The sequence below is a fragment of the Nannospalax galili genome, unplaced genomic scaffold (genome assembly GCF_000622305.1).
Source record: "Nannospalax galili isolate Female #2095 unplaced genomic scaffold, S.galili_v1.0 scaffold429, whole genome shotgun sequence".
In the NCBI taxonomy this organism is placed as follows: Eukaryota; Metazoa; Chordata; class Mammalia; order Rodentia; family Spalacidae; genus Nannospalax; species Nannospalax galili.
In genome coordinates, this window is record NW_008360330.1 from 6,353,848 (window position 1) to 6,381,018 (window position 27,171).

Here is a 27,171-nt window from a genome sequence, read left to right on the forward strand (position 1 = left end):
AGCCAGGCATGGTGGCACAAGCCTTTAAGTCCCAGCACTCAGAAGGCAGAGGAAGGAGGATCTCTGTAAATTCAAGGCCAGCCTGGTCTAAATAGCGAGTTCAGGCCAGCTGGGGCTACAGGGAGACCCTGTCTCAAAAAGACCAAAAAATACAAATAAAAATAAATAAAAAGGTACTGGGAAATCCTCTAACAGCTTTTCACTCCATAGCTGCCCTTGAGTTCCAGGATTTGTCCTGGAAAGGAGAGAACAGGAGAGGGGCTTAATCTGGTGGCAGAGTGAAAGAAGAACTGGGGAGGGGCTCACTGTAGGGCCCAGGTGAGAGCAGCAGGAAGCATTTGTAGATGCCTGGACAGAGCACCGAGATCTGCCTCACTCTGGGAAGCCCTAGAGGAGCAGTTAACCACACAGCCTCCCACCTGAGGAGAGGATTCTGGGTGAAGTCTTAGGATCCTGAATGGTTACAGATGCCACCAGGTTAGGAACTGCTGACCCAGATGTCCTCCAGATAAGAAATTGCAGAGACATGTTAATAAATGAGCTTTCTTCCCTGTAAAATCCTCTGCCAATGAGTAATGTGTTTCTCAGGATTTCTCCATAGAAGTAATTTTGTCATCCATTGCCGAACGATTTTTTCTCACAATGTGTCATCAGTGGCAGATTTGACCTCTAGTCTCTGAATCGAAGGGGAAAAAAGCCCTTCATCCAAAAGGAACTATTTTTAAAAGTAGATAATCTTCCCTCTTTCCAACCCCCCTTCACCTGTTCATAGGTTTGGTAAATCCAAATTATATTAACTTGATTTAAAGCAAAATGGCTATTCTTAGGGTGTGCTTGCTAACCACCGAGAGCACATTTACCTTTTCCCAAGGGAGTATCCTCAGTCTCATCCTCACAGGGAAGGTATGCTCTTCCATTCACCCGGCCACCTACTTACATGTGCCAAAGAACCAATGTAGATCTCTATAGCCAGATAAACCCGACATGGCACATGAGACTTTGGGGCATAGAGACTTGGATGCAGACCCTAACCCTGCCTCTAACCAGTTGTGTGATTTGGGTGATATCTTAGTTTCTTTCCCCATGACTGTAATAAAATACCCTGACAAAAAGCAACTCAAAGGAGAAAGGATTTATTTCAGCTCACAGTTCAAAGATGCCGTTCATCATGGCGGGGAAAGTCGAAACAGCAGGAGCTGGAAGCAGCTGGTCCTATCACAGCTCTCTACAGAGAGCAGGCGGCTGTGACACACCTTTAATTCCAGCACTCAGGAGGCAGAGGCAAGTGGATCTCTGTGGGATGCTGGTCAACCTGGTCTCCATTGTGAGTTCCAGGCCAGCTGGGGCTACAGGGAAACCCTATCTCAAAACAAAAAACAGCAAACAAAAGTAAAAACAAAAACGGGTTGAAGAGATGGCTCGGTGGTTAAGAGCACTGACTCTTCTTCCAAAAGACCTGGTTTCAAATCCCAACACCCACAAGGTGGCTATCAACAGTCCGTAACTCCAGTTTCGGGAGCTCTGACACCCTCTTCTGATCTCCGCAGACATTGCATGACACGGGTGCACGTATATACATGCAGACAATATACTCATACACATAAAATGATAAAAAATAAAGTAGCAGAGAGTAGTGACTGCTAGTGCTCCGCTTGCTTTTCCACTTTCTGCAGTCCAGAATCCCTGCACAGGGAGTAGTACTGCCTACAGTTAAGGTGGGTCATCCCATGTCAATTCATCTAATCAGGATAATGCCTCACAGACATTCTCAAAGGCTAGCCTTCCCTCTGCCTTCATTCCATGGATCTTTCAGGATTGAGATGAACTGATGCATGTATCTGGGTTGGCAGGGTGCAGAAATACGTAAATGGAGGGCTACAGTTTGGGGGAGGAGAGATGTCATAAAGGGGGGACCCAGGAAGTCTGCAGTCAAATCACTATAGCTCTGACTGCTATAGTCAGTAGAAGGCCCAGCTCTTAAGCCTACCTCACTCAGCAAGCAGTATGTCCAACAGGCAGGGAGAACTGCCCTCTGTGTCCATGACAGCACTGTGACTGGGCTCAGCCCTTAATGCCCTCCCATGTCCCCTAGAAGAGCCTTCTCAGCACTGGCAGTCTCCAACACAGCGAGCCCAGTCTCCTTGTGGATCCCTCTTCCACAAGAACCCTTCCATGAGCCCAAAGGTAGTAAGCCATCAAATCTATAACTTGAAGTAAGTCAGATCTGAGGTTATATAATCTCAAAGTCTCCACGTACATCATTCCCAGAGAGATCAAAGTCTTCTTTCACCTCTCCCATCAGTCTTTCTTCTTCTTCTCCTTTTCTGACTTGTAGAGCATTATTAAGCCCTGAATCTGTTCATTAAACCAAGAGGAAACACACCTTGCAATGTCCCTTAAAAGGGAAAGAAAAAGAATGTTCTGAGCCAGAGCTACAATGAGTAAACATTTAACATTACAGAATTCTGATATTACCTCCCAGAAACCGCCTAAGAGGAAGGTAAAGTTTTGTGGGGTTTTGGTGATGTTGTTGCTGTTGAGACAGGGTCTCCCTGTAGCCCCAGCTGGCCTAGAACATACTATGTAGACCAGATTGGCCTCGCCCTCACAGAGATCGCCTGCCTCTGCCTCCCGAGTGCTGGGACTAAAGGCGTGTGCCACCATGCCCAGTGAAGGTAAAGTTTTTTTATGATAAAGTACTATTAATCCCATTTTGCAAGATGAGAACACACTCAATAGAAATGAAGACTTCTCTCCAGGGCCACAGCCAGTAAATGGCACAGGCCTGATTTGCCCAAATCCACAAACAGCAACCTGCTTGAGTTGAAGACTCATATTCTACATAATAGGAAATCATGATAGAGAAGTAGGACTTGGCTACAGTTTCGAGGACTGGACAGCAAGTTTGTGTTTTACATAGTGCCCAGTGGCAAATCCAAGAATGTTTTTTTTTAGCAGAGAAGAAACATGATCAAGGAATGACTTAGGAAAGAGAACATAGCAGCAGTACAGAAAGATAGAAAGACAAGACTGGTAAAGGAGGGGCTACTGGACACATGCCTCTCAATCCAACTGGCAGCAGTAGCCATATAAAGGAGGTCACACACAAAGTCAGGATGCAGCCCTGAAGGCAGAAGGAATACCATCAAAAAGAGTAGAAAGCACTAACAATAACAGCTGGGGTTTTGTTGGTTTTGTTGGTTTTCTGAGGCAAGGTTTCTTATAGATTAGGATAGCCTCAAACTCACTGAATAGCCAAGGATGACTCTTAACTCCTGATCCTTCTGCCTCCACCTCCAAGCACTAGACTTGTAGGCATATGCCACCATGCATAGAAAACGTCTGTTTTTAGTGGCTATTACATGCTTACTGCTGAAAATTTGAGCTCTTTATTTTTTTCATAGTCTCTTAATGGTCTTGTGATATTTATTGCTATTATTGTTGCTATCCCCATCTTAGAGATCTTAGGAAGGAAAATCAAGGTCCAAAGTGGCTTAGGGACTTGTCCAGATTGCAGAGCTAATAAAGGCATGGAGCCAATATTTGAACCCAGGTCTGGCTGATGGTCTCAGAATCCCCTACTGAGTCACCCCACCAACCCACCTACAGAAACAAGCTGGGTAAAGCCAGACTTGGTTCATTGAGCAAGGCCAACCTGGTCTCTGTAACTGCTGTCTTCCCTCAGAGTCCAAACTCCACCCTTCCACAGATCTGAACTGATGGCCATCAGCAAGCCACTGAGGTTGAGATTTTTGTTTAATATTTTTTCTCTAGAAAACTTCACTGTAGGCAATTCTAGTTTAGGCTCAGCAGGCTTGGAAATGTAATAACCTTCAGAATATCAGAGAGTGGGGAGAGAAAAGAGACAAGAGGAAGAAAGTTGTAGGACAAAGGAGGGGACTAGCTCTGCAACCAGAGCCTTCTAAGGAGGATGAGATGTGAGCAGTCATGGGGAGAAATAACATTCCAAAGGGCTGAATCTGGAGCCCTGCAAGGCATTTTGTCTCATTTCTCCAGCAGCGTTCCTTTTTAGGTACCCAGTGTCCAGAGCCCAGCAAATTTCCCTGAAGCTCATCCTAGACATTTTGTCCCAGACAAAGGATTTGGGTCTTAAACTCAAACAATATATCATCTCTAGAAAACAGAAATTCACAAATAAAGGACAGACCCAAGAAACCTAGCATCACGGGGCTTCAGAGTTAGAAGTAGCACTGTCCTGGGCTAGAGAGATGGCTCAGCGGTTCAGAGCACTGGCTGCTCTTGCAGAGGACCCACATGGCAGCAAACAACCGTCCATAACTCCAGTTCCAGGGGAATCCAAGGCTCTCTTCTGACCACCTCGGGCATTACGCAACAGAGGTACACTTACACACAAGCAGGCAATACACTCATATACGTAAAATAAACAAATAAATAAAATATTTTTTAAAAAAGAAAAAGAAGAGTCAAAACATTATTTTAAAGCAGTCAAGTTGTGGTGGTACAGGCTAATAGAATGTGCTGAAGAAGTAGAGAAAGGAAGATCATGGGTTCAAGGTCAGTCTATGTTATACCTTTAGACCAGTGAGATGGCTCAGCAGGTACAGGTGCCTATCATCAAGAGTGATGACCTGCGGGGCATGGTGGCACTCACCTTTAATCCCAGCACTAGTGAGGTAGAGGCAGGCAAATCTCTGTGAGATTGAGGCCAGCCTGGTCTACATGGTGAGTTCCAGGGAAGCTAGGGTTACACTGTCTCAAAAAAGACTGATAACCTTAACCTCAGTTCTATCCCTGGATCTCATAGAATAGAAAGAGAAAACCAACTCTAGCAAGTTGTTTTCTGATTACACACATGTTAACACGTGGCATTCACATGTGCATGTGTACACATACACACATACTAAATGTGATAAAGCAGATTACACTTTACAAAATTCCAAGATTCTATGAGTTATATTAAAATCAGAAGGCTTATTATTCATCTACATAATGATGTATGAGCTTGTCTCATGCATACAAAGTAAGTGTGTGACCAGAGCATCGGCAGAGAAACAAGGAAAAGAATCTGTGTGTGCTCACGCCAAGATTCTGTGACCTGCTGGATTAATGTTAATTAGGAAACTGTGAAACCACACGTCTAGACAGTGTCTGATTAAGTCTCTAGGAACCTGGTGAGATAGGTTGGGGACTAGCATTTCAGTTGTAATTTCAAAGCTCACTTTGATTCAAGGGTCTCAGAAATGGCTTTAATGGAACTAGGTGCTTTTCTATGACTGTGAATTAAAAGGAAAAGTGAACTGAACAGAAAGTAAGTTCCTTAGAAGAAAACACAAGCCCAGCCACAGGCATAGATGCCCTGAGCATCTGATCAGACTACAGAGTACTGGTACATGCTAGACCATTATTGTTAGCACCAGGTGCCTAATAACACAGAGGTTCTTCCTCACTGTTAAATATGAGGCATTGCTTCTGTGATTAATGTGGGATATTATTTAAAAGCTCATCTAGGAGGGAAAAGAGCTCAAACCTTGAAGGATAGCTAGAGGGCACACCGGCATGAGTTCTTTGCAGCTTCGTTCATGGTTGGCATAGCCAATGTCTCCTAAGGCGGCAGGAGGCCACTGCTTGCCAGGGCTGGCTACCCTTGCCCTTACTCCCTTGAGTACCTTTGGCTTCTTCTCAGCCCAAGGGCATCGCTGTAGCTGCCTGCTCAACCCTCAGTTCAGAGCTGTGTCTTTGCTGTGCAGTTTAGGGAAAGGGGAAAGACACCTGGTTTCTACCATCAAAGAGTTGAGGCTTGGGCAACAGTTCCCACACTATAGTCTCCAAAGAAACACTTGAAATGAGTTGATTGTTTAGTTCATGCCAGTTATCCCAGTGTAATTAAGAGCACACTCTGTGATAGTTAATCTTCATGGTCAACTTGATGGGATTTAGAATCACCATGGAAACACAGTTCTGGGTGTGTCTTTGAGGATGTTTTCCAAAAGCTTTAAGAGAGCAGAGAAGACCCACCCTGAACACAGGTGGCACCATCCATCCCTTGAGCTGAGGTCCTAGAGTGAATAAAAATGAGAAAGTGAGACTGGGGAGATGGCTCAGCAGGTAAAACATTTGCCAGTCAAGTGTGAGGGCCAGAGTTTGCCAGGTAGGTGTGGCAGCCTGCCTGTAATCCCCGTGCTCAAGAGGCAGAGACACAGGCAGTGCATCCCCAGAGCAAGCTAGACTAGCAGAACTGGTAAGCCTGGGTCCAAGTGAGAGACCCTGCCTCAATATGTAAGTGGAAAGTGATCCAGGAAGACACCAGCATCAGCCTCTGGCCTTCTGCACACACATGCACCTACACAAAGGTGCACCCACATGCATGCAAACACATTGCACACAAATACATAGCCAACAACAAAGAGAATGAAAGCTAAGCTCTAGATTCATCTCTCTGCCTCCTGACTGTCTGTAGCTACAATATAACCAGCTGCCTCAGTCTCCTGCCACCAAACCTTCCCTGCCGTGACAGGCTGTAACCTCCAACTAGGAGCTCAAATAAACCCTTCCTCTTTTAAATTGCTTTTGTCAGGTATTTTGCCACAGCAATGATAAAAGTAACTAAAATGCTCTCTTTTACTCAGAAAGCTAGCCTATTTCTGTTCTAGGTGGTGAATAGGCAAACTTAGAGAAATGCTGAGAGTGATACAAAACTAGGGAAATCTAATCACTGTTTTTTAATATTTTATTTATTATTTTATGTGTATGAGTGTATTCCCTGCATGTATGTCAGTGCACCTGTGTCATGAAAAGCCCATGGAGGTCAGAAGAAGGCATCAGATCTCCTGCAACTGGAGCTACAGACAGTTGTTAGCTGCCGTGTGGGTGCTGGGAACTGAACTCGGGTCCTCTACAAGAACAGCTTCTTAACAGCTGAGTCATCTCTCCAGCCCAAAACTAGGTAAATCTAGTCATTATAATACTGACTTTAAAATGCAATCATCCTTTGCTCTTTGAAAGATGTGGGGGTTTTGTTTTGTTTTTGCTTTTGTTTGTTTGTTTGTTTGGGAGGATGTTCTTTTGAGACAGGATCTCTCTATGAGCTCAGGCAGCTCTCAATTGTGATCCAGGTGCTGGGATTACAGACATGTGTCATCCTGTCCAACTATATGGTATTTTTATTTTATTTTATTTACTCATTTTGATACAATCTTGGTATGCAACCCAGACTTGCCTCAAGATTTCAATCTGCCTGCAGAGATTTCACTCTGTCTCCAAAGTGCTAAGTACACATGAACCACCATAACCAGCTATACAGTTCTTTTATATGTATGACTTTGAATTAACAAATGTGAGCATTCACTATGTACAGGGCCCTCTTCTAGATGCTGTGGGAGATACAAAGATAGGTAGGGCATAAAGGCAACTCTCTGTTACTGTAACAAAACACCTGAGAAAATCAACTTGAAATGAAGAAAGGTTTCCTTTGACTCACAGTTTCAGAGATTTAAGTCCATGGTTAGTTGACCTTGTTGTCTTTGGGCTTGTAGTGAGACAGAACATCACAGCAATGAGTTTACAATCAAGTGAACTGCACACTTCATGGTCACTAGGAAGCAAAAAGAAGAAGAGGAATCAGGAGTCTCAATATCCTCTTCCAGGGTACATACACATGTGTCCACACACATGCAGATATGCACACACATATGCCCACCAGACACACACATAAAAGTAGAGAAAGAAAAAATAAACATAAACAGTATGGCACATATACTTGTGGACACACAGCATTTGAGGGTAATGAACAGCTGCTATTTGTGATGTATTTCCTACACTATACTTTTAATCATTATTTCAAAGTATGCTCCTGTTTATTTTAATTGTGTGTATACATGTGTGCAGGTGTACATGTATATATGTGGAGGCCAGAGGATAACCTTAGGTGTCGTCACTCCTCAGGAAATCTGTCCACTTATTTTTTTAATATTTTATTATTTTTATTTTATGTGATGACTGTATTGCCTGCATGTGTGAGAGTGCACCTATGTCATGCAATGCCCGAGGAGGTCAGAAGGTGGCATTGGAACCCCTGGAACTGGAGTTATGGACAATTGTTAGCTGCCATGTGGGTGCTGGGAATTGAACCCGGGTTCTCCACAAGAGCAGCACTCTTAACAACTGAGCCATCTCTCCAGCCTCTGTCTACTTTATTTTTGAGACACAGTCCTTCATTAGCCAGGTGCTCACTCAGGCTAATCTGCCTGACCAGTGAGCCCCAGGAATCTACCTGTCTCTACCTCCCTTGTGCTAGAATTAAGGGAATATACCCCTGTGTTCAGCTTTTCTATTTGGATTCTGAAGATCAAACTCATGTTGTCATGCTTATAAGGCCAATACTTTACTGACTGGGCCATCTCCTCAGCCCTATTTTTTTTAAGTTTACTGTAAAACAGTATACCATGTTGTATAACAATAGCCTTATACATTTGGTAAGATTTGTTTTGTGGCCTACCATGTCTATTCTGGAGAATGCTTCATGTGCTGATGAGAAAAATGTATATTTGGCAGTGGTTTAATGGATTGTTCTATAGATGTCTGTTAGATACATTTGGCCTAGAATGCAATTTAACAATGCTATTTCTTTGTTGATTTTCTCTCAATGATCTGTCCATTGCTTAAAGTGAGGTATTCAGGTCCTGGGATGATTAATTTTGATTTTCAGTTAATAAATTTCATTAGATTCATAAACACCTACGTCATTAATAAAGCATAGTTTTGGGTATGTCTGTGAGGGTGCTTCCTGAAAGACCCACAGTAAATGTTCATGACAACATCATCACTGGGGAAATCAGGTACTCTCTTCTTTTGGGGGCTTCTTAGTCTTGTTAATAAAATAATTTAAAAATGGACTTGAAAGGAAGCTTAAAGACAATTTTATTGGTGCTTAAGGGGAAAAAGACCAGAGCAGGTAAGCTGTAAATCGCATCAGCTAACCAGAGGAAGGAGATGAAAAAGAGGAAAAAAGCCACACTTTCTGCAGTGAAAGAATGCAAAGAGCCTCGTGGGGAAGGGGCAGGGCTTTAGAGGAAGAGTAAGAAGGCCCAGAGAGAGCAGGAAAAGTGCGCAGTGTTGGCTTTGGTCAATATCTGAAAGAAAAAGATAGAAAGAAGAAAAAGGGGAAATTACACTTTTCTCAGTAACTTAGAAAATTGGGCAGGCTCTGTACTGCTGCAAGATGAAAGGTCCACAAGCATCTGCACCAAGGGAGAGGCTTCTTGGAAGGATAAGTACAGCATCTCATTAAGGGATTGTATTAGTCAGGGTTCTCCAAAGAAACAGAACTGGTAGAATGAATATATATATATTTATCAGCTTAGCTCACAGGATAGTCTGAGTAGTCCAATAATGGCTGCGCCACACTGGAGAGGCTGAGAATCCTTAGTTGCTCAGTCCACGAGGCTGGATGTCTCAGTAGTCCCAATCTGGCGCTGAAGGTCTGACGAATTCCAAAAGATCAGCTAGTCTTCAGTCTACAGCAGCAAGACGAACTCACCAGCGAGAGAGAAGGCAAGCAGCAAAAAGCCAGCTGTTCTCTGCCATGGCCTTTTATATGGGCCGCCATCAGAAGGTAACACCCACAATTAGGGTGTGTCTTCCAGCTTCAGATGATTCTCTCATTTCAGTTAATCCCAGATCCATCAAGTTGACACCCAGGATTAGCTATCACAGGGATAATTAGTCCTTCCCTTCGCTTAGCTTCTCTTCAGGTGAAGCAGATTTCCTGGGAAGGAGAGTGGACTCCTGGCCAAGTGATTGACAGGTCCAGCTGGATTAAGTCTTTTTTGTTGTTTTTAACATTTTATTTCATTTTATGTATATGAGAGTTTTGCGGGCATATATGTATACATACCATGTCATGTGCATGCAGTACCCACAGAGGGCATTGGATCCCCTGGAAATGGAGTTACAAACAATAAGTGTGAGTCAATTCATGGGTGCTGGGAACCAAACCTCAGTCCTCTGTAAGAGCAGTAAGTGCTCTTAACTGCTGAGCCATCTCTCTAGCCCCTGGATTAATGCTTAAAAGGAGAAGACAAGGTCTGGAGAGATGGCTCAGTGGTTAAAAACACTGGTTGTTCTTGCAGAAGACCTGGGTTCAAGTCCCAGCACCCACATGGCAGCTAACAACTGTCCGTAACTCCAGTCCCAAGGGATCTGACAATCTCTTCTGTCCTCCTTAGGCATTGCACAACACAGGTGCATTTACCTATATGCAGGCAATACACAAATAAAATAAATAATAATTTTTTAAAAAGGAGAAGACAGTGCATAATATTTTAATATTTGGGCAAACTGGAATGTCATGTCTCCACCCAAGGCCAGAAGTGGAATGTAAATTCTATTCTTTTGACCAGGAAGTAATTTTGCTTTATTGGGTCTCAACAAAGCCCAGATACCTCCACCTCTTCATATGGTAATTTATATCCTAAGAGGCCAGCTGAACATCCACACTCCCCTTTCTTTGCTTCCTGATCCACTCAGATGTGAGCAAGCAGCTTCATGCTCCAGCCACCACGCCTTCTGCACCATGAAGAGCTGTACCCTCAAACTAAAAGCCAAAATAAACTCTTTTTTGACATTAAAAGTATTGATAGGTAAAGTCTTACTGAAGCTATTTTGTGCCTTGTTTTCTAGTTTTATTATAATTCCTTCCTTTTTTTATAATTTTCCTTTGTGGTTAAATGAATTATTCTAATAGTGTGTTTTGATTCCTTGCCTGTTGCGTTTGGCTTCACTATTATATATATATATATTTACTTTGTAGGCTAGGAATATAGTTTAGTGGTAATATATTTATAGTTACTATGTGTGTACACCCATACCCTGAAATGCCCATGGAGACCAGAAAAGGGCATCAGTTGTTACTGCTTTGTGAGTGCTGAGAACGAAACCAGGGTCCTCTGCAAGAATCACCCTTAATCACTGAACCATCTCTCCAGGCCTTTTCTTGTAGTCTTGAGCATCTCCTCTTAATCTTTCACCTTTGAGAGCATGAGTATATCTAAAGTACACGTGGTTGAAGTACATTTAGCTGGTGACCTTTGACTTTCCTGTACCTAGGTTTTTGTGACCTCTAGGTTTGGGATGTTGTCCTTATTATTTCTTTGAATAAGCTTTGACTTTCTCAGTACCTTTTGGTGTTCTCAAGTCCCTCTTAAACCTCAATAGCCTTAATATTTGCTCCATCAATACTGTCCTAAAATTCCTGCAGTTTTTCTTCATTCCTTTTTTTTTCTCTCCAACTGCGTATTTCAAATAGCCTGTCTTCAGACTCACTAATTCATGCTTATGCTTGATCTGGACTGCTATTTCTGCCTTTTATTATGTTTTGCATTTCAATCAATGTATTTATTAGTTCAAGAATTACTATTTTGGGCCAGGCATGGTGGTGCATGCCTTTAATCCTAGCACTCAGGAGGCAGAGGCAGACAGATCTCTATGAGTTTCAAGGCCAGCCTGGTCTACATAGTAAGTTTAGGCCAGTTGGGGCTACAGGGAGACCCTGTCTCAAAAAGACCCAAAAAAAAGAGAGAGAGAGAATTCCTATTTTACATTTCTAATTGCTTCCATCTTCCTTTTTTTTCTGTTTCTCTGTTAGAATTTCTTTTTCTGTTTTCTTGAGAATTATGAATTTCCTTAAAACAGTTGTTTTATTTTTTAAAGATTTAGTTATTTTATCTATGTGTATTTGTGTGTGCACATATGTATGTGCAGGTACCCACAAATGCCAGAAGGGGCATCAGATCCCCTGGAGCTGCAGTTAAAGGCATTTATGTGCTGCTCAATGTGGGTGCTGGAATCTGAACTCAAATCCTCTGGTAGAGCAGTAAGCATTCTTAACTGATGAGTCATACCTCCAGTCCTAAAACAATTGTTTTAAATCCTCTGAGAGTTCTTCCATACTGACTACTATCTGGTTAGTTTCTGACACTATACTTTTAGTATTTGGTAAGATCATGGTTTCAGAAAACTCTTGATGTTTGTTGGTACACAATGTGGTCTAGGCATTGAGGGATTAGGTATTGATCCCAGAATTCCTAATCTGGGGGTATTTGTGCTTGTTGTACTGGATAGCTTTAGTTATCAACCTGATACGCCTGGGTAAGGGAATCTCAATTGAGGAATTTCCTTCACTGGACTGGCCTGTAGCCATGTCTGTGGGGCATTTTCTCCACTGTTGAGTGATGTGGGAGGACACAGCCCACCGTGTATGGTGCCACCCCTGACCAGGTGGACTTGAGTTGTTTAAGAAAGCAGGCTGAGCACAGGCCAGAGAAACAAGCCAGTAAGTAGCATTCCTCCATGGCCTGTGCTTCAACTCCTGCCTCCAGGTTCCAGCCCTGAGTTCCTGCCTTGACTTCCCTTCATAATGGACTGTGTTTTAAGCCAAGTAAACTTCCTCCCCAAGTTGGTTTTGGTTAGTATTTTTATGATAGCAATAGAAAGTAAGACTAGAATTTCCAGAAATTTTGAACAGGCTGATTATTTTCTATGAACTTATAGGCACTTTGAACATTTCAACACTGATTCAGATTTGCCAGCAATCTGCTTTTTGTGTGTTTTCACAGATTCAGTTGTAGATGGAAAGCCAAGCCCAGGTTTGTTCCAAACATACTGTTGGTATATTGTTCATAAATAACAAAGACAGTCCCTATAAAGACTGATCTATCCCTTTAAGCCTCTTCCTGGGCCTGAGGTTGACACAGTTGCCTCATTTATAGTTAGAAACTTGTGATCAGACCCTGTAGAATTCTAACTGGCTCTGGGCAGAGTCACCATGGATGAACCAGCTCTAAATGCCCATGTTATACCTACACTGTGGTCACCAGCACCACGAAACTGAGCCCACATCTTGCCAAGACCAACACAACACTTTGGTCGAAGCAAGGCCCACCCTGCTAGGGACTGCCTATTGCTAAGGTGAACTTGTGACTCAAGAGCATGGCAATCAGCCACAGGTGATGCTACTTAGTATATTAATCCAATAGACTGAGGCTGTATGTCTTCACCCTAGTGCTAGAACTATTTCAGAGGCTCCACCTCAGACAGACCTGAGGATGGAAGCTATTAGAATCTGTTAATTTTCATTATCAACTTGACTGCATTTATAATCACCATAGAAACATCTCTGGGTGCATCTATGAGGATGTTTCAAGAAAGGTTTAACTGAGAAGGAAAAATACCCACTCTGAATATGTGTGGGCTGGGGTTCTGCACTGAAAAAAAGGAGAAAGCTGAGGACCAGTATTCTTCTCTCTCTGCTTCCTGAGAGACACAGTGTGATCAGCTGCCCGACCCCCATGCTCCTGCCACCATGACTCCCCCAGCATGATGGACTGTATCCTTCCAAAACTACAAGCCAAAACAGATCTTCCTCCTTTGTTTCTTATCAGGCATTTGGTCATAGAAACAAGAAAAGTAATTAACACAGGATCTTCATAGTATAAAGTTTCATCACTAAGTCCTAGAGCCAATCTTTGTGCCTACTACTCTGTCCTACACCTAGCAAATGGGGGTTTGCACCACACTATGCTGCTCAAGGCTAGTACTAAGGTATCCTGAGTCTCACAGCTACAAGGACCTGTACAATATTAGGATACACTAAGGTCCATGCCTCAGCTTACAGTGGTACAGGCTGAAATACAAGTTCATCCCACTGAAATACACGTTTCTGCCTGGTGCAGGTGCTGATACCATTTCAGAGTCCTGTCTCCAAGCAGTGGCCTGACAAGAGCTGTGCTGCCCAAGGTTAGGGGATAGGTGAGGAAGACAGTCCCTTGGCCACCAAGGCTGTTGCTAACCTGGGATTCTAAGCTCAGCTGCAGAGGCCTGTACAATCTTAGAATAATAGTACTTGTCCCAGAGCCCACCTTCATGCTGGAAGTGATGTGGTGAAAATCCCAGAGCCACAAGGACCTACAGAGTCTGTTCTACTAATGCAGAGGTCTTTGCCTGATGCCAGACAGATCTAAAGGCTCCATCGGTGAGTTCTTGCCTGCATATGGGACCTTCAGCTTCTACCAGGTACTGAGTCTTACCATGGTGAATCTGGCACTGGGCTCTAAGACAAAGCCTTGTGATACATCTTTCATGTTCCACTCCCAAGGAGATAGAATCTTGCTCCCCACCCTGTGGCCTGAGGTTGGAGGAGGGGTGTTAGAGACCATCAACCACCTAGATCAAAGAAGTTCTAGTGGCTCATATTGGCCTGGGAGCACAGGTCCTGGGGCTTTTCCTGGCACCAGGTTCTACTATAGTGTGTCTAGTGCTGGGTTTCAAGTCTAAAGCCTAAACTTAATTCACTCTGTAGCCCCCAGTGCATCTCTTTCCATACGGGGCGGCTTGAAGTAGGTAGAGGGGTAGTAAGGGCAACTCTTTCCTTCCTGCTTTCTCAATTGGTCTTTTCATTTTTTTGATATGCTAAAAGAAGACACTATGGCCTCTAAGACAACTCATTTCCTTAACTGTTACGAAGGAAGTGTGATGAATGAATAAGCTGTTCAACCTGGTGTCTATGAAGAAACACTCAACAGACGATCTTAGCCGCCATCTTCCTTCACCCCCTACTCTTTTTCTTTTCTTTTTTTCTTTTTTTTTTTTTTTTCATCTTTTTGCGACAGGGTCTCCCTGTAGCCCCAGCTGGCCTGAACTACGTAGGCCAGGCTGGCCTTGAACTCATAGAGCTCCATCTGCCTCCTGAGTGCTGGGATTAAAGGTATGTGCCACCACGCCCAGCCTATTCTTTTTCTTGTAGCCTTTAGGGTTGCCCCTTTTGTAGGTTGTGCCTGAGTCAGTCACAAGGACCTGCAGTGTTAGGGGACGCCAAGGACCTGCAGTGCCATAGTGAAGTGGACCTTTTTATACATACATATATACACACAGCACACATCTCTGGGTGGCTGGAGTTACTTACGTGGGTAAAGAGATTCTTCAGACCCTCGTGTGAAAGACATGGCTTGGCAATGGGCATAAACACAGTCAAAGTAACAAGTCCTTCTCCTTCATTCCCCCTCCAGCTTTGCCTGATGACTACAGTCCAGGAAGGCAGGAAGCTAGAAGACAGTTCCTCTTCTTGAACTGCTAACCTGCTGTGTCAGTTTCACAAGTTAGTAAATGATTGAAGAAGGCTTAATTACATCAGCAGGAATTGACATCAGCTGGTGATTTTGCTCCACTCAATTAACTTGTGTTCCTAAGGGGGTGGAGCAGGGAGCAGGGGGCAGTAGTCGTTAATTACATGTCCTGGTGCCAGCTGCTGCCTCCATTTCCTCTCAGTAGTCACCCAGGAAGTGAGCAAGGTGACTCTCCTTCCACAAGTTTGAAGTCACTGAAGGTAGGAGACCCTTCAAAGACAGCAGAGACCCTTGGTCTAATAGAGAGTGGCAGATATTCTAATAGTAGCTTTTTAGTGTCCCTCCCCAGCTTCCACAAGAAGAATGTCCTCTATGGTCCCCATCCTAACTTCTACACTGGCTCCATGCCCCACTCCCCAAGCTGATGTGCCTTTGGCTCTTCTGACACACCCCCTCCTGCACTTGCCCCAAGGACACAGAACCCATAGTTAGTCTTGTCATGGGCACCAGATGATGCCAACAACTCTGCAAGTTCACCCCTCCCTCACACATGCCCCGTGCTAACCGTGCTGCCTCCAGACTGAAAACCTCCCAAAGACCTTCATTCCTGTATCATTTCCCAAAAGGACCAGATGGTAAGATGCAAACCTGGTACAATGTAGATTCCTGCCCCTCCAGGAAGCCTGGGGTTTGTGTTTCTTGGTTTGTGGCTCTGTTGATTGTTACCACTGGTCCACTTGAAGAAACTTTATTTCAGGGGACACCTCAGCTCCTGGTAAAATAAGGGCAGACCTCTGGAAGGAGAGATAGCAGCCCTGGAGTCAGGAGACTCCACTCCTAGTACCTTTCCAGTTCCAGCTCTGTCTTGGGGTTAAGCAAGTTACTTATCCTCCCTGAACTTGGTTCCGGCCTCTATAGGATAAGCTATTGGGCCAAATCTCATAGTCTTTATATTTTCATGGATCAGTTTTCTAAAGTAAATGATAAAGATCTGGGGAGATGGCTCCGTGGTAAAGTTACCACTGAGCCCTGAGGACTTGAGTTTGATCCTCAGAACCCACATTAAAAAAAAAAAGTCAGGCACAAACTAAAAGATAAAAAGGGCCCTGACTGGTGGTTCATGCCTTTAGTCCCAGTATTTGGGAGACAGAAGCAAGAGAATCTCTGTGAGTTTGAAGCCAGCCTTGTCCACATAGTGTGTTCCAGACCAGCTAGTGAGACCCCCCCATCTCAAAAAACAAAGAAACAAAAGAACAGCCACTCATGGTGGCATGCACTTGTAATCCCAACACTGGGGAGGCAGAGACAGGCAAATCCCTGGGGCTCACTGTCCAGTCAACCTCACTCAGTGAGTCCTAGGTCAATAAGAGACCCTGTCTCAAAAAGCAAAGTGAATAGTTCCTGAGGAACAAAACCTGAGGTTGACTTCCGGCCTACACAGGTGCATGCGAACACACACACACACACACACACACACACACACATCCCACATGCACCCATAGGAATACACCCACCCACCACCCTCCATATACATACACATATGCACACCCACAATAAAAATAAAAATGGGGACTGGAGAGATGGCTCAGTAGATAAGAGTACTAGCTGCTCTTGCAGAAGACTTAGGCTTGGTTCCCAGCACCCATATGGCAGCTAACAACCATCCATAACTCCAGTTCCAGGGGATCCAGTGCCCTCTTCTGACCTCTGTGGGCATTGCACAACATGGGTATAGTTACATGCAGGAGGCAAAATGCTCATATGTATAAAATAAAAATAATAAGTAAAATATTTAAAAATAAATGGAATTGATATATTAACCAAGCATGTTGTATGGGTTTTGCTCAAAAAGCAGTTTTTAAAATACCCCTCCACTCTTTCCCCACCCTTAAAAAACAAACAGAGGCGGGGTGTGGTGGTGCGTGCCTATAGTCCCAGCACTTGGGAGGCAGAGGCAGGAGGATCTCTGTGAGTTCAAGGCCAGCCTGATTTACATAGTGAGTTCCAGGCCAGCTGGGGCTACAGGGAGACCCTGTCTCAAAAAGACAAAAAAAAAAAAAGAAAAAAAACTTGGACCAATCCACTGCTTGCTTGTTTGTTTAAGACAGGGTCTCCCTATAACCCCAGCTGGCTCGGAACTCACTATATAGACCAGGCTGTCCTCAATCTCACAGAGATCTGCCTACCTCTGTCTCTTGAGTGCCTGTGCCACCACACTCAGCCAATCCACTATTTTTTTAACTTAATTCAGCAGATAGTGACTCACAATTATTCACAGTCTCAATTCAGAATTTAAAATGCCAGTTCTGAGTAACCATCAAAACACTCCCCATCTGATGGTATTGGTTTTGCTTCTAGTTTGAACTTGCTGGGGCAGAAGTGGTGGAGAGACCCTTCTGTCCTCTACACCACCCCTGCTCTTTCTCTCCCTACCTCCGCCATGGTTTTCATATACCTGTCAGGATAGAAATTATGCACTCTTAAGGGGGAACAGCTTAAAACTGGTTCTTGCTTTTGTGAATTTGAGGGCTATCCTGAAGTTCCCTTAACCCAGCAAATTGTCCCTATGGGTCCCTGACAACCCTCTTGTTTGGCCCCTGGGTACCTGGGAGCCACATCCAGCCTCTTCTGTTGGGATCTTCTCACCAATGGCCACTACTCCAGACGCTGAATCAGCCATAGTCTTCCTCCTCCCTCAGAAGTGGGAGGGAAACATTCACAGCACAGCAATAGCTTTCACCAAATAGATCTTCCTCACCGTTTCTTCACCATATCATCGATCCATCTTATTGGTGTGAGGTGTGGGGTATGTTGTGAATGCTGAAAGAGACTTCTTACATTCCCACTGTACATATAGTCAGAATATGGCCAACATGAGGGCTTGAATTCTGTTGTCTTCTGACTTCTATCAATATCTTTTGGAACTCACTCAAACAGCAGGACACAACCTCCATTCACACCTGACTTACCCTTCAGAGAGTGAGAACATCCTTGAGAAACGAAAGCCTGGTTGTCTAAAGCATCAGAGGCAGGAATTGCCCAGACCGTGGAGGAAGCATAGTCAGAGCCACTCTCTAGATGACTCTTGACCTTCTCAACCTCTCCCAACGTCTACTCCCAGGATCTGCTGGCCTCAGATGTGAACCGATGCTTAGGCTCCAGCTTCTGACCCAGAGGGAGAAGGTGGAGGTGCTCATCCCTATCCATTGTGAAGGTGGTTCTGTGGGTGTAGCTAATGACTGGATCGTCTTCCCAATACAAACACCCCTAGGACACCAGAACAGAGTCTGAGCATTACACACAGGACACACACTTGAGTTCCCTAGTGGAGTGTGAAAGAGAGACCTAGCCAGGCTCCTGCCCCCAATGAGCCTCATGTCCCCGGTGCTCCCAACCCACCATCCTGCCCTGCATTGGACAGAAGGTTACAGAGGGGACAGAGAGATGAGACTGAATGTGACCTTCCAGGTCCATCCCTAGGCACTTAGGCTGGGAGCCTAGGAAGCCAACACAATGGCCAAAACCATGAAGAACATGCCAACTTGGAGTCCTAGGGTCACTACTTGGTGCCAACTCCAGCTCCAGCTTCTCTGACCACTCAGTCTCCAAATACAGCTCCCATTGACCTTCTCTGTCTTCTCTGGCAGGGACCAATGCCCTTGACCATGATGTACCCCCAACTGCTATGTGCTCAGGTGCAGCCTGCGTGACCAAGCCACCACTGCTTCAACTTTTCGTGTACGTATAAGGCACATTTTCCTCCCAGAAGAAGGTATTCAGACCCTGGGTAGAAAGGCAGCTGGGTGTGGTGGGAATATCACAAAATTCTAGGCACAGAGAGCAAGCCCTCAGATTCGTTAGTTAAACAACAGTTTTGTCCTCTTCAGACACCTCAGCCCTTGGGTTGGCCACCACTGAGTTGTGCCCCAGATCCGATAGGATCTGGGTGGGAACACAGGGACTTATTTTTATTCATGAAGCTACTCAAGAAGTAGCTGGCATGATGGAATGCCGCAACATAGATCTGGGGTCCTGGCTCAGATACTAGCGCCCTGTGACTTTAGATAGTTCACTGGACAGTCTGGCCTCTCCTCCTGTATTGTGGGATTTCCGTAAGGTCCAGTAAGGTATATCAGTTACTTTTCATTGTGAAACAAACTTGGCAGCATAAAACAATTACACTGTATATCTCAGAGATTCTTTGAGTTAGGAGTCTTATGATGTAGAGCTGGGTCTACTGCTTCAGGATCTGTTAGAAGGTGGCATTCAAGGTTTAGGCTGGGGCTACCATTATATCAGAATGCCAAACTGGGTGGATGGGAAATAGGCTTGCTTCTATTCTCACTTATGTGATGATGTGATGGTTGTGTTACTTCTGGACTCTGGACTGAGGGCCTCAGTCCCCAGCTTGCTATTGGCCAAACTCCACGCTCAATTCCTGACCACATGGGCCTCCCAATTTAGCAGCCTATTGCATCACAGCCAGCAAGGGAGAAAGTTGGCTAGTAGAAGGAAAATTAGAATCATGAATCTCGGGGCTGGAGAGATGACTCAGCAGTTAGGAGCACTTGCTGCTCTTTTAGCAAACCAGGTTTGGGTTTCCAACACCCACATGGTAGCTCACAACCATTGTTAACTCCAGTCCCAGAAGATCTGGCACCCTCTTCTGGGGCTCCAAGCACCCACACAGTGCACATATATACACTAAAGCAAAACACTCATACACATAAAAATAAATCATTTTTTTAAAAAAGAATCTTGAGCCTGTTCATAGAAATGACCTACTGCCTTTGCCACTTTTTTATTGGTTAAAAGCAAGCCACAGGTTACACTCACACTGAAAGGGAGGGGAGTATACAGAGCATGCCTGCCAGGGGTGGGGATTATTTAGAGCCATCTTAAAGTCTGCCCAGCAAAAGAGGGAATGTAAGTGGAAACACTTGGTAAACTGTGCCATGTTGTTCAGGTGTAGGGATTGTCATTATTTGCGTCTAATTTGGGGGAGGGGGCAAAAAGGTCCACCTGAAATAACAGGGAGCCACTAAGTGTGGGAATTTAAATGTAAAATTGTACAGTTAATACCAGGTCCTCAGAGAAATGGACTGGACCAACTTAGTTCATTTCATACATTTTATAAACATCTTCCTGACTTATGATTTTAAGGGCACACTTATGCCACCAGGAAATGTGTGAGCCTTCTATTTCCCCCACAAATAATCATGTTGGGGAGGATTTTTAAAAATTATATAAGAGGGGCTGGAGAGATGGCTCAATGGTTAAGAGCACCTTTGTCTGGTTCCCAGCACCTACATAGCAGCTAACAACAGTCCTTAACTCCAGTTCCAGGGTATCTGTTGCCTTTTTCTGTTCCCCTTGGGCACTTCGCACATGTGGTGCACTTACATACATGCAGGCAAAACACATATACATATAAAATAAAAATAAATTTAAAAAAATTTAAAGTTATAGAAGAGTCAGGAAACCCTAGTACTTAGGAGGCTGAAGCAGAAGAATTCCTGAGCGCTTGAGGACAGCCTGGGTTACATAGTGAGTTCCAGGTAAGCCTGGACGACAGAGTGAAACCTTGTCTTCAAAAACAAAAATCAAAGATGTTTACAAGCTTTTTTTCTAACAGTTTTCTAAATCAGGAAGACGCTTCCAAGATGAGATGTGTGCTTAGGGCACAGCTGAGCTCAAACCTTGAGCCATCAGAGGCCTGGCTCTGTCCAAAGTCCCTTCTCCCCCCCACCCCACCCCCAAAGCATTTTAGGCCACTGTTGCTATAAAGCTTCCCTGGTACTGAAAGAGGGGAGGCCAGGCTCCAAGGCAGGAAGTGGGGAACTGTTCTTACATGGTTTCTCTATAAGTCTTCTAGAACAGGCTGAATACATTCCATGGAAATAGGCCAGGACTTTCAAAGCCAGTGCAGTGGCTTCACACCTGTAATTCCAACACTTGGGATACTCAGGCCGGAGGATTGTCACAAAGTCCAGGATGACCTAAAATAGGCCAGCCTGGGCTACAAAATGAAACCTTGTCTCAAAAACAAAAAACAACTCAAACAAATAAACAAACAAAAGCTAAGGCTTCTGGCGGAGTGAGTCACTGCTCCTTCCTAACTGCATGTCATCCCATAGGCAAGTCTTACAAGCAGCCCTCAGTGGTGAGTATGTGTGGGATCAGGGGAAGATACAGCAACGTTGTAGTGACGTCAAATAAATCCTCTCCAGCATTTGATTGATCTCCCCTACACACCTGCCCGCCATATGCCCCAGGCACCCCCAGAAGCGTGACCTACCATGCATCTGGGCAAAGTCAAATCCTTATTCAATAGTGATGCTCCAATTTGTGGATGGAATTGAGACCTACAACTTGCTGCCATCTAGTGGTCAGTTAGAGTCACAACTGCCAAGCCTGTGACAAATGCTACATAATGAAATGATTAATCAACTTTATTAAGTACATCACGTTACCTGCTGTGTACCAGTGCATGATGTATAGTGCTTTGGGGGCTCAGGATGGGAAGAAAGGATAGAAAATGCTATAGTACAATCCCTGATTGCAAAGGATTTATAGTTTCACAGAGGAGTCAAGATATTTCTACATCAAAATTGACTAGCAACATATTGCAGTAGAATCCAGAATTGGGGCAAGGCCTCAGGGATAGGACTGTTGAGGCTTTGAAGGATGTGCAAGATTTGAATAGATAAGAAATATAGATCATGTACCAGTGAAAACCCCTCAGAACTCCTCATCACTTCCAAAGAAGTCAAATCCCAGTTCTTTGTCTAGCCTACAACCTCTCTGCTTCATGTCTCCCCTCACTTGTCCACATTCCTGGCGTTTTCTGGAGCCCTGTTCCACCAGCCCCATGTTCTTCACCCCTGAACTGTTTATTCCAGCTGCTTGTCTCTCAGCTTGTAGGATTCAGCACAGACCTTCTATAAAACATCTTCCTCAGCCAACAGCTACCCTTCTTCCACGTCCCGTACCCCTGGTCTATGCTCTATATCATAGGGTTTCTAAGTGTCTTTCCATCACTAAGCTTATTGTTTAAATTTTTATGTGTGTCCTAGTTTGTTCTTCATTGCTGTGACAAAACACTCTGACCAGTTCATCAGGGAGCCCAAGATAGGAACTCAGGGCAGGAACCTGGAGGCAGAAGCTGGAGCACAGGCCATGGAGGAACGCCGCTTATTGGCTTGCTCCCTTGGCCTCTGCTCAGCCTGCTTTCTTATGCAACACAGGCCCACCTGCCCAGGGGTGGCACCACCCACAGTGGGCTGGGCCCTCCCACATCACTCATCAAGAAGATGCCCTTCAGACATGGCCACAGGCCAGTCCAATAGAGGCAATTTCCCGATTGAGACTCCCTCAACCCAGGTGTGTCAAGTTGACACTAAAGCTATCCAGCACAATGTGTATGAGTGCTTTGCCTGCATTGTATGTAGGTACACCCATGCATGAAATGCCTACGGAGGCCAAAAAAGGATGCCAGATACCCTGGAACTGGAGTTTGGGACAGTTGTTAGCTGCCATGTAGGTGCTGGGAACCGGACCTAGGCTTTCTGCAAGAGCAACCTGTGGTCTTAACCACTGGGACATCTCTCCAGCTCTACCTCTTAAACTTCTTAAGGACTGAGACTGCCATGTGCACCGGAGGTTTCACCTGGAGAACAATGGGAGGTGAGAAAGAGAAGCTAAATTGATGGTGAGCATACAGGAAGGTTGGGGAGGGCGAAGCCTTTGAAACCGCACCCAGATGAATCTATCCTGGTGTTAAGAAGGTGCTGGAGCCACAGACAGGCACAGGAGGAGGGGAGCATGATGAAAACCCAAAGTGCAGTAGAAGGAAGAACACTAGACACAAACCCAGCGTGGTTGGCTAGGAAGCACTGCACCTGTTCAGGCAGGAGAGGCAGTCTTAACAGGGGGAATAGAAGACTGGAGACCAAAAGAATGTGAGATTTTACAGTCTGAGCAGCTGGGTTCATCCTATGATTTGATCAAACTAATGTGTAAATGAATTATCCAAGACCTTTTAAAAAATTTATTATTTTTATTTTATGTGTATGGGTGTATTGCTGCATGTATGTGAGTGCACCTGTGTCGTGCAATGCTGCAGAGGTCAGAAGAGGGCTTTGGATTCTTCTGGAACTGGAGTTAAGGATGGTTCCTAGCCACCATGTGGGTGCTGAGAATCAAACCCAGGCCCTCTGCAAGAGCAGTCAGTGCTCTTAACTGCTGAGCCATCTCTCCAGCCCATATCCAAGACCTTTTTAAAAATCAGGCTCTCATTTCTTAGGCCTCTGGTGGGGTGGGAGATGCTGTGTTGCCAGCACGCTCCCATGGGAACCCAAACTGCTGGACCACAGATCAACCAATAGCAGTGAGGCTGCTCAGTATCTCTGAATGAAGTAGGAGAACCTGGTGGGCAGCTGGTACCTTTGGGTGAAGGAATAAATAGCCCTTCATCCAGGTGGCCCCACAAGATGCACAGTTTGGTGAGCAGGGGGCAGCTGAAGCCCAATCCCCATTTGTCTTTCTGAGCAGCTCTGGTGTAATCACACCATTCATGGAGAGCTCAGAGGTTTGCACCCATTTAGAGAGCAGAGTGCTGGCTTTAGCCCATCTATATTGCATTTGAGAATCTATATGAAGTGGAATATCTACATGCAATGAGGGGATGAGACTGGCTTGAGATTAGGGACCGTGCTAACCTTGGGGGTCTTTTGCAGGGAGTAACACTCTTCTCCCAACATCTCTGTACCTTTTGTGTCTTTCAGGTCACTGTTCCCTTCACTGAATGTAAGTGCTTGTCATTTTCCCATACTGAAGCCATCAAGTTTTCACTGTTCTGTGGGGTCCCTATCCACTGACCTGAAAGGCTTGGACACATATGGAGCTTACCTATGTCCTATTCACTTGACCCCAGGGGGCCAGGACCCGTCTCCATAGCCTTCCAGGAGCCAGGATGCTGCTTGCTGGCTCACTATGGGCTCATGTGCCCAAGGTTATCCACTGACCTCCACAAACATGAGCACACATGTGCACTCACATGCACACAAACATGCATACATACAAAAAATAACAATAGCTGAGTGTGGTGGCACATGCCTTTAATCTCAGCGCTCAGGAGGCAGGTGAATCACTATGAGATAGAGGCCAGCCTTGTCTACATAGTGAGTTCCAGGCCAACAGGCGCTACATGGTGAGATCTTGTCTCAAAAATGAGTGAATAAATAAATAGTTTAAAATTTTTAATTTAAAAAAGGAGGAAAAGAGAGAAGGAGAGAGGACTACAGGGGAAAGACAGCAAGCCACTTTAACACTGGACAGAAACAGAGCAGTTAGCACTCTGTCTTTTCCCTCCAGCAGCCGCAGCCCCCATCCCACCCTGGATTAAGGCATAGCCAGTCATCTGTCTTCAGGATACCCCTGGGGCCCACTCAGCTCCTGTTCTCTCAGGTCCCCCCATCCCAGCTGTGTGGAGAATGCCATGCAACTGTTCCTAACTCCTCATGCATCTTTGCAGAGTTTGATGGGGCGTCGGTCGGATGACAGCGGGAACGGTTGTGATCACTGGCGGAATTCTAGCTACTGTCATCCTCCTCTGCATCATCGCTGTCCTGTGCTACTGTAGGCTCCAGGTCAGTCTCCTGGGCCTGTAGCCAGTAAACTAGTTCTCCATTATGGGGGCAGAAACTGGAGGCCCACCTTGGAGCCAACAAAGTCCAAAGCTATGAAATATGGGAGGCATAAGTCAAGGGGGCTGGGAATTGAGAGTGGTCAGAAGGGCACTGTGCGTGCCACACACATACATACCCTACACCCTACAGGGCATGAGGATATCCTGGGAAGATGCTGGAACTTTGTGTTCACCTCTGAGATTTCAGGAGTGGTGGAAAAGTCACCATTCTGGGAGACTCTGAAAGCTGCTGCCAGCAGCCTCCAGCCCTGTCCTCTTGTGCTGTGTATATCCCTCCCCTCTGCCTCCCTGCCCAACTGGACCATGGTCTGGAGTTCATACACTGAGAAAAAAGGAAGAGTGTTGACCTGGCAAGCTGAGAGTATGCGTTTCTGGGATGCAGGCCTCTAGTACTTGGGTCTAACATCAGCACCAACAAAGTGACAGGCACAAGATACTCAGTGAAGAGGGAGGGGTGGTACTTATGCACACTCACTGGTGCTGGGAGGAGAGGGAGCTGACCAACTCTCAAGCATCCCTTTCCCCTCCCCCCAGTATTACTGCTGCAAGAAGAGCACAGACAACGAGGATGCAGATGAAGAAGAGGAAGAGGAGGAACACGACCTTTCCACCCATCCTAGAGGCCCCACCTGCAATGCCTGCAGCTCCCAAGCCCTGGGCGGCAGAGGCAGCCTGGTGCCTCTCACCAGCGAGCCCTGCAGCCAGCCATGTGGGGTGGTGGCCAGCCACTGCACCACTTGCTCCCCATACCGCTCCCCATTTTACATACGGACAGCTGACATGGTGCCCAATGGGGGTGGAGGCGAGAGGCTCTCCTTTGCCCCTACATACTACAAAGAGGGGGGAACCCCATCCCTCAAATTGGCAGCACCCCAGAGTTACCCGGTGACCTGGCCAGGTTCTGGGCGTGAGGCCTTCACCAATCCAAGGGCTATTAGTACAGATGTTTAATTCTTTTGCCCCCAACCTGCACACACACACACCCCTATATGGCTGCCCCGGGAGGAGGAATGGAACACTAGAGGGGGGCCTCCGACAGCCCCACAAGGACTATCTCAGTTTCTCTGGCTTTCCTTGCTCCATAGCAGAGGGTTCACTGGGATCTGAGCTGTTGAATGCATTGAGGACCAGGACAGGACCTGGATCCAACCCCATGACTGAGGTGAGGATCTCATAGGTTGAGTTTATGGCTTCCCCAGTTAATCTGTTGAGACCTCCCTCTGACAACCCAGCTCTACCACAGCCCTTCCAGTAACCCCAAACTCCTCGCTTTGCTGGGCTGTGCAAAAGAGTTTCAGGGAAGTCTAAACAAAGGCTCTGGAGTTTCCAAAATCCTTGGAAAATGAAGTGGGCATGCCTAGAAGAAATTGGGACGAAGGGCAAAGAGAGAAATGAGGACCAGACAATTTGAGGAGAGGAAGAAATGTTAAAGGTCTTATTTGCTGAAATGGTCCCAAGAGCTAATTTACACTCTACTTTTTTACTTTGGTTATCATAGATAGTGTGGTTCCTGGCTGCTGTGATAGGTGCCCTTCCTCATGGCACGCATCAACAGACTCTGAGGCCATGGCATACAGGGACTGCAGCAAGAAGTGGCTATATAACCTTATCTCCCCAAGTCCTCTTTGCCTCAGGAACCAGATGCCCCCTGCTGGAGAAGCTTTTCCAGATTTTGTCACTAAAGTTCTAGAAGCCTAGGGAACAAACCTCACTGACTGTCCCTGTTTCCGCGTGCTCAGCTACAAATGTGGATTTAGCCCTGTGAGGGTGTGTGTGTTCCCATTTCCAGGTGTGTGCACACTCACATGCAGAGGTCACCACCACCAGCAGCTGAGTGGCTTTGTCTCCTTCTGGGGTTGCAGAGAGGGAGGGTCCAAGGTTAACAAGAAAGAAAAAATTGGCCCTCCAATTAAAGAAGTCAATCTCCATGGCAACCAGAAGGCTTGTACAGGAGGGACCTGGGGCAATACTAGAGCAGTTGAAGTTCCACACACCTGTACAAGCAACTACAGAGGTTGGGTATACAACTTTTGAGCATCCACCTGTGGTGCAGCACCATGAAGCAGGACTGTATCTCAGCAGAAGCCATAGCCTTCATCCCCGAGTTTTGGAGGGCTCCTGAAGATTGGATGTGTCTTAGCCATTAAATTTCATTCTTGCTGCTGCCCTTCAACCACCCATTTCCCCAATCATGGGATGAGCTGTTTTGCTGTCCTACTCTAGCCCCAAGTCCAAGTCCCACTTCCTGCTTACACTTAGCAGTGACCTTATGTTTTGTTTTGGTTTGGTTTTTAGTAAGTATGCCTGATAAGTTTTCCAGTTACCTCTGTGGTTAAAAGGTAGCTGCCCCCCCCCCCCCCCCCC

At 45.5% G+C, this 27,171-nt stretch overlaps 1 protein-coding gene and 1 long non-coding RNA gene across 3 annotated transcripts in view; one reads left to right on the forward strand and one right to left on the reverse strand.

Annotated features, from left to right (window-relative positions):
• Positions 1–27,155, forward strand: part of Fam163a (family with sequence similarity 163 member A) — a 90,730-nt gene extending 63,575 nt beyond the window's left edge. For both annotated transcript variants that reach the window (XM_029560212.1, XM_008826143.3), the window contains exons 2-5: positions 18,746–18,836; positions 23,885–23,906; positions 24,634–24,748; positions 25,342–27,155. In XM_029560212.1, coding sequence (XP_029416072.1) covers positions 24,656–24,748; positions 25,342–25,758 — 510 coding nt within the window. In that variant the 5' untranslated portion in view covers positions 18,746–18,836; positions 23,885–23,906; positions 24,634–24,655 and the 3' untranslated portion in view covers positions 25,759–27,155. The remainder of the gene's footprint in view (positions 1–18,745; positions 18,837–23,884; positions 23,907–24,633; positions 24,749–25,341) is intronic.
• LOC115068974 lies at positions 4,755–9,381 on the reverse strand. Its single transcript, XR_003848330.1, has 3 exons — positions 9,347–9,381; positions 7,460–7,573; positions 4,755–6,038 (listed from the first exon to the last, which is right to left on the reverse strand). It is a non-coding gene; the product is annotated as an uncharacterized LOC115068974 (long non-coding RNA).
• Positions 27,156–27,171: the final 16 nt, after the last annotated feature.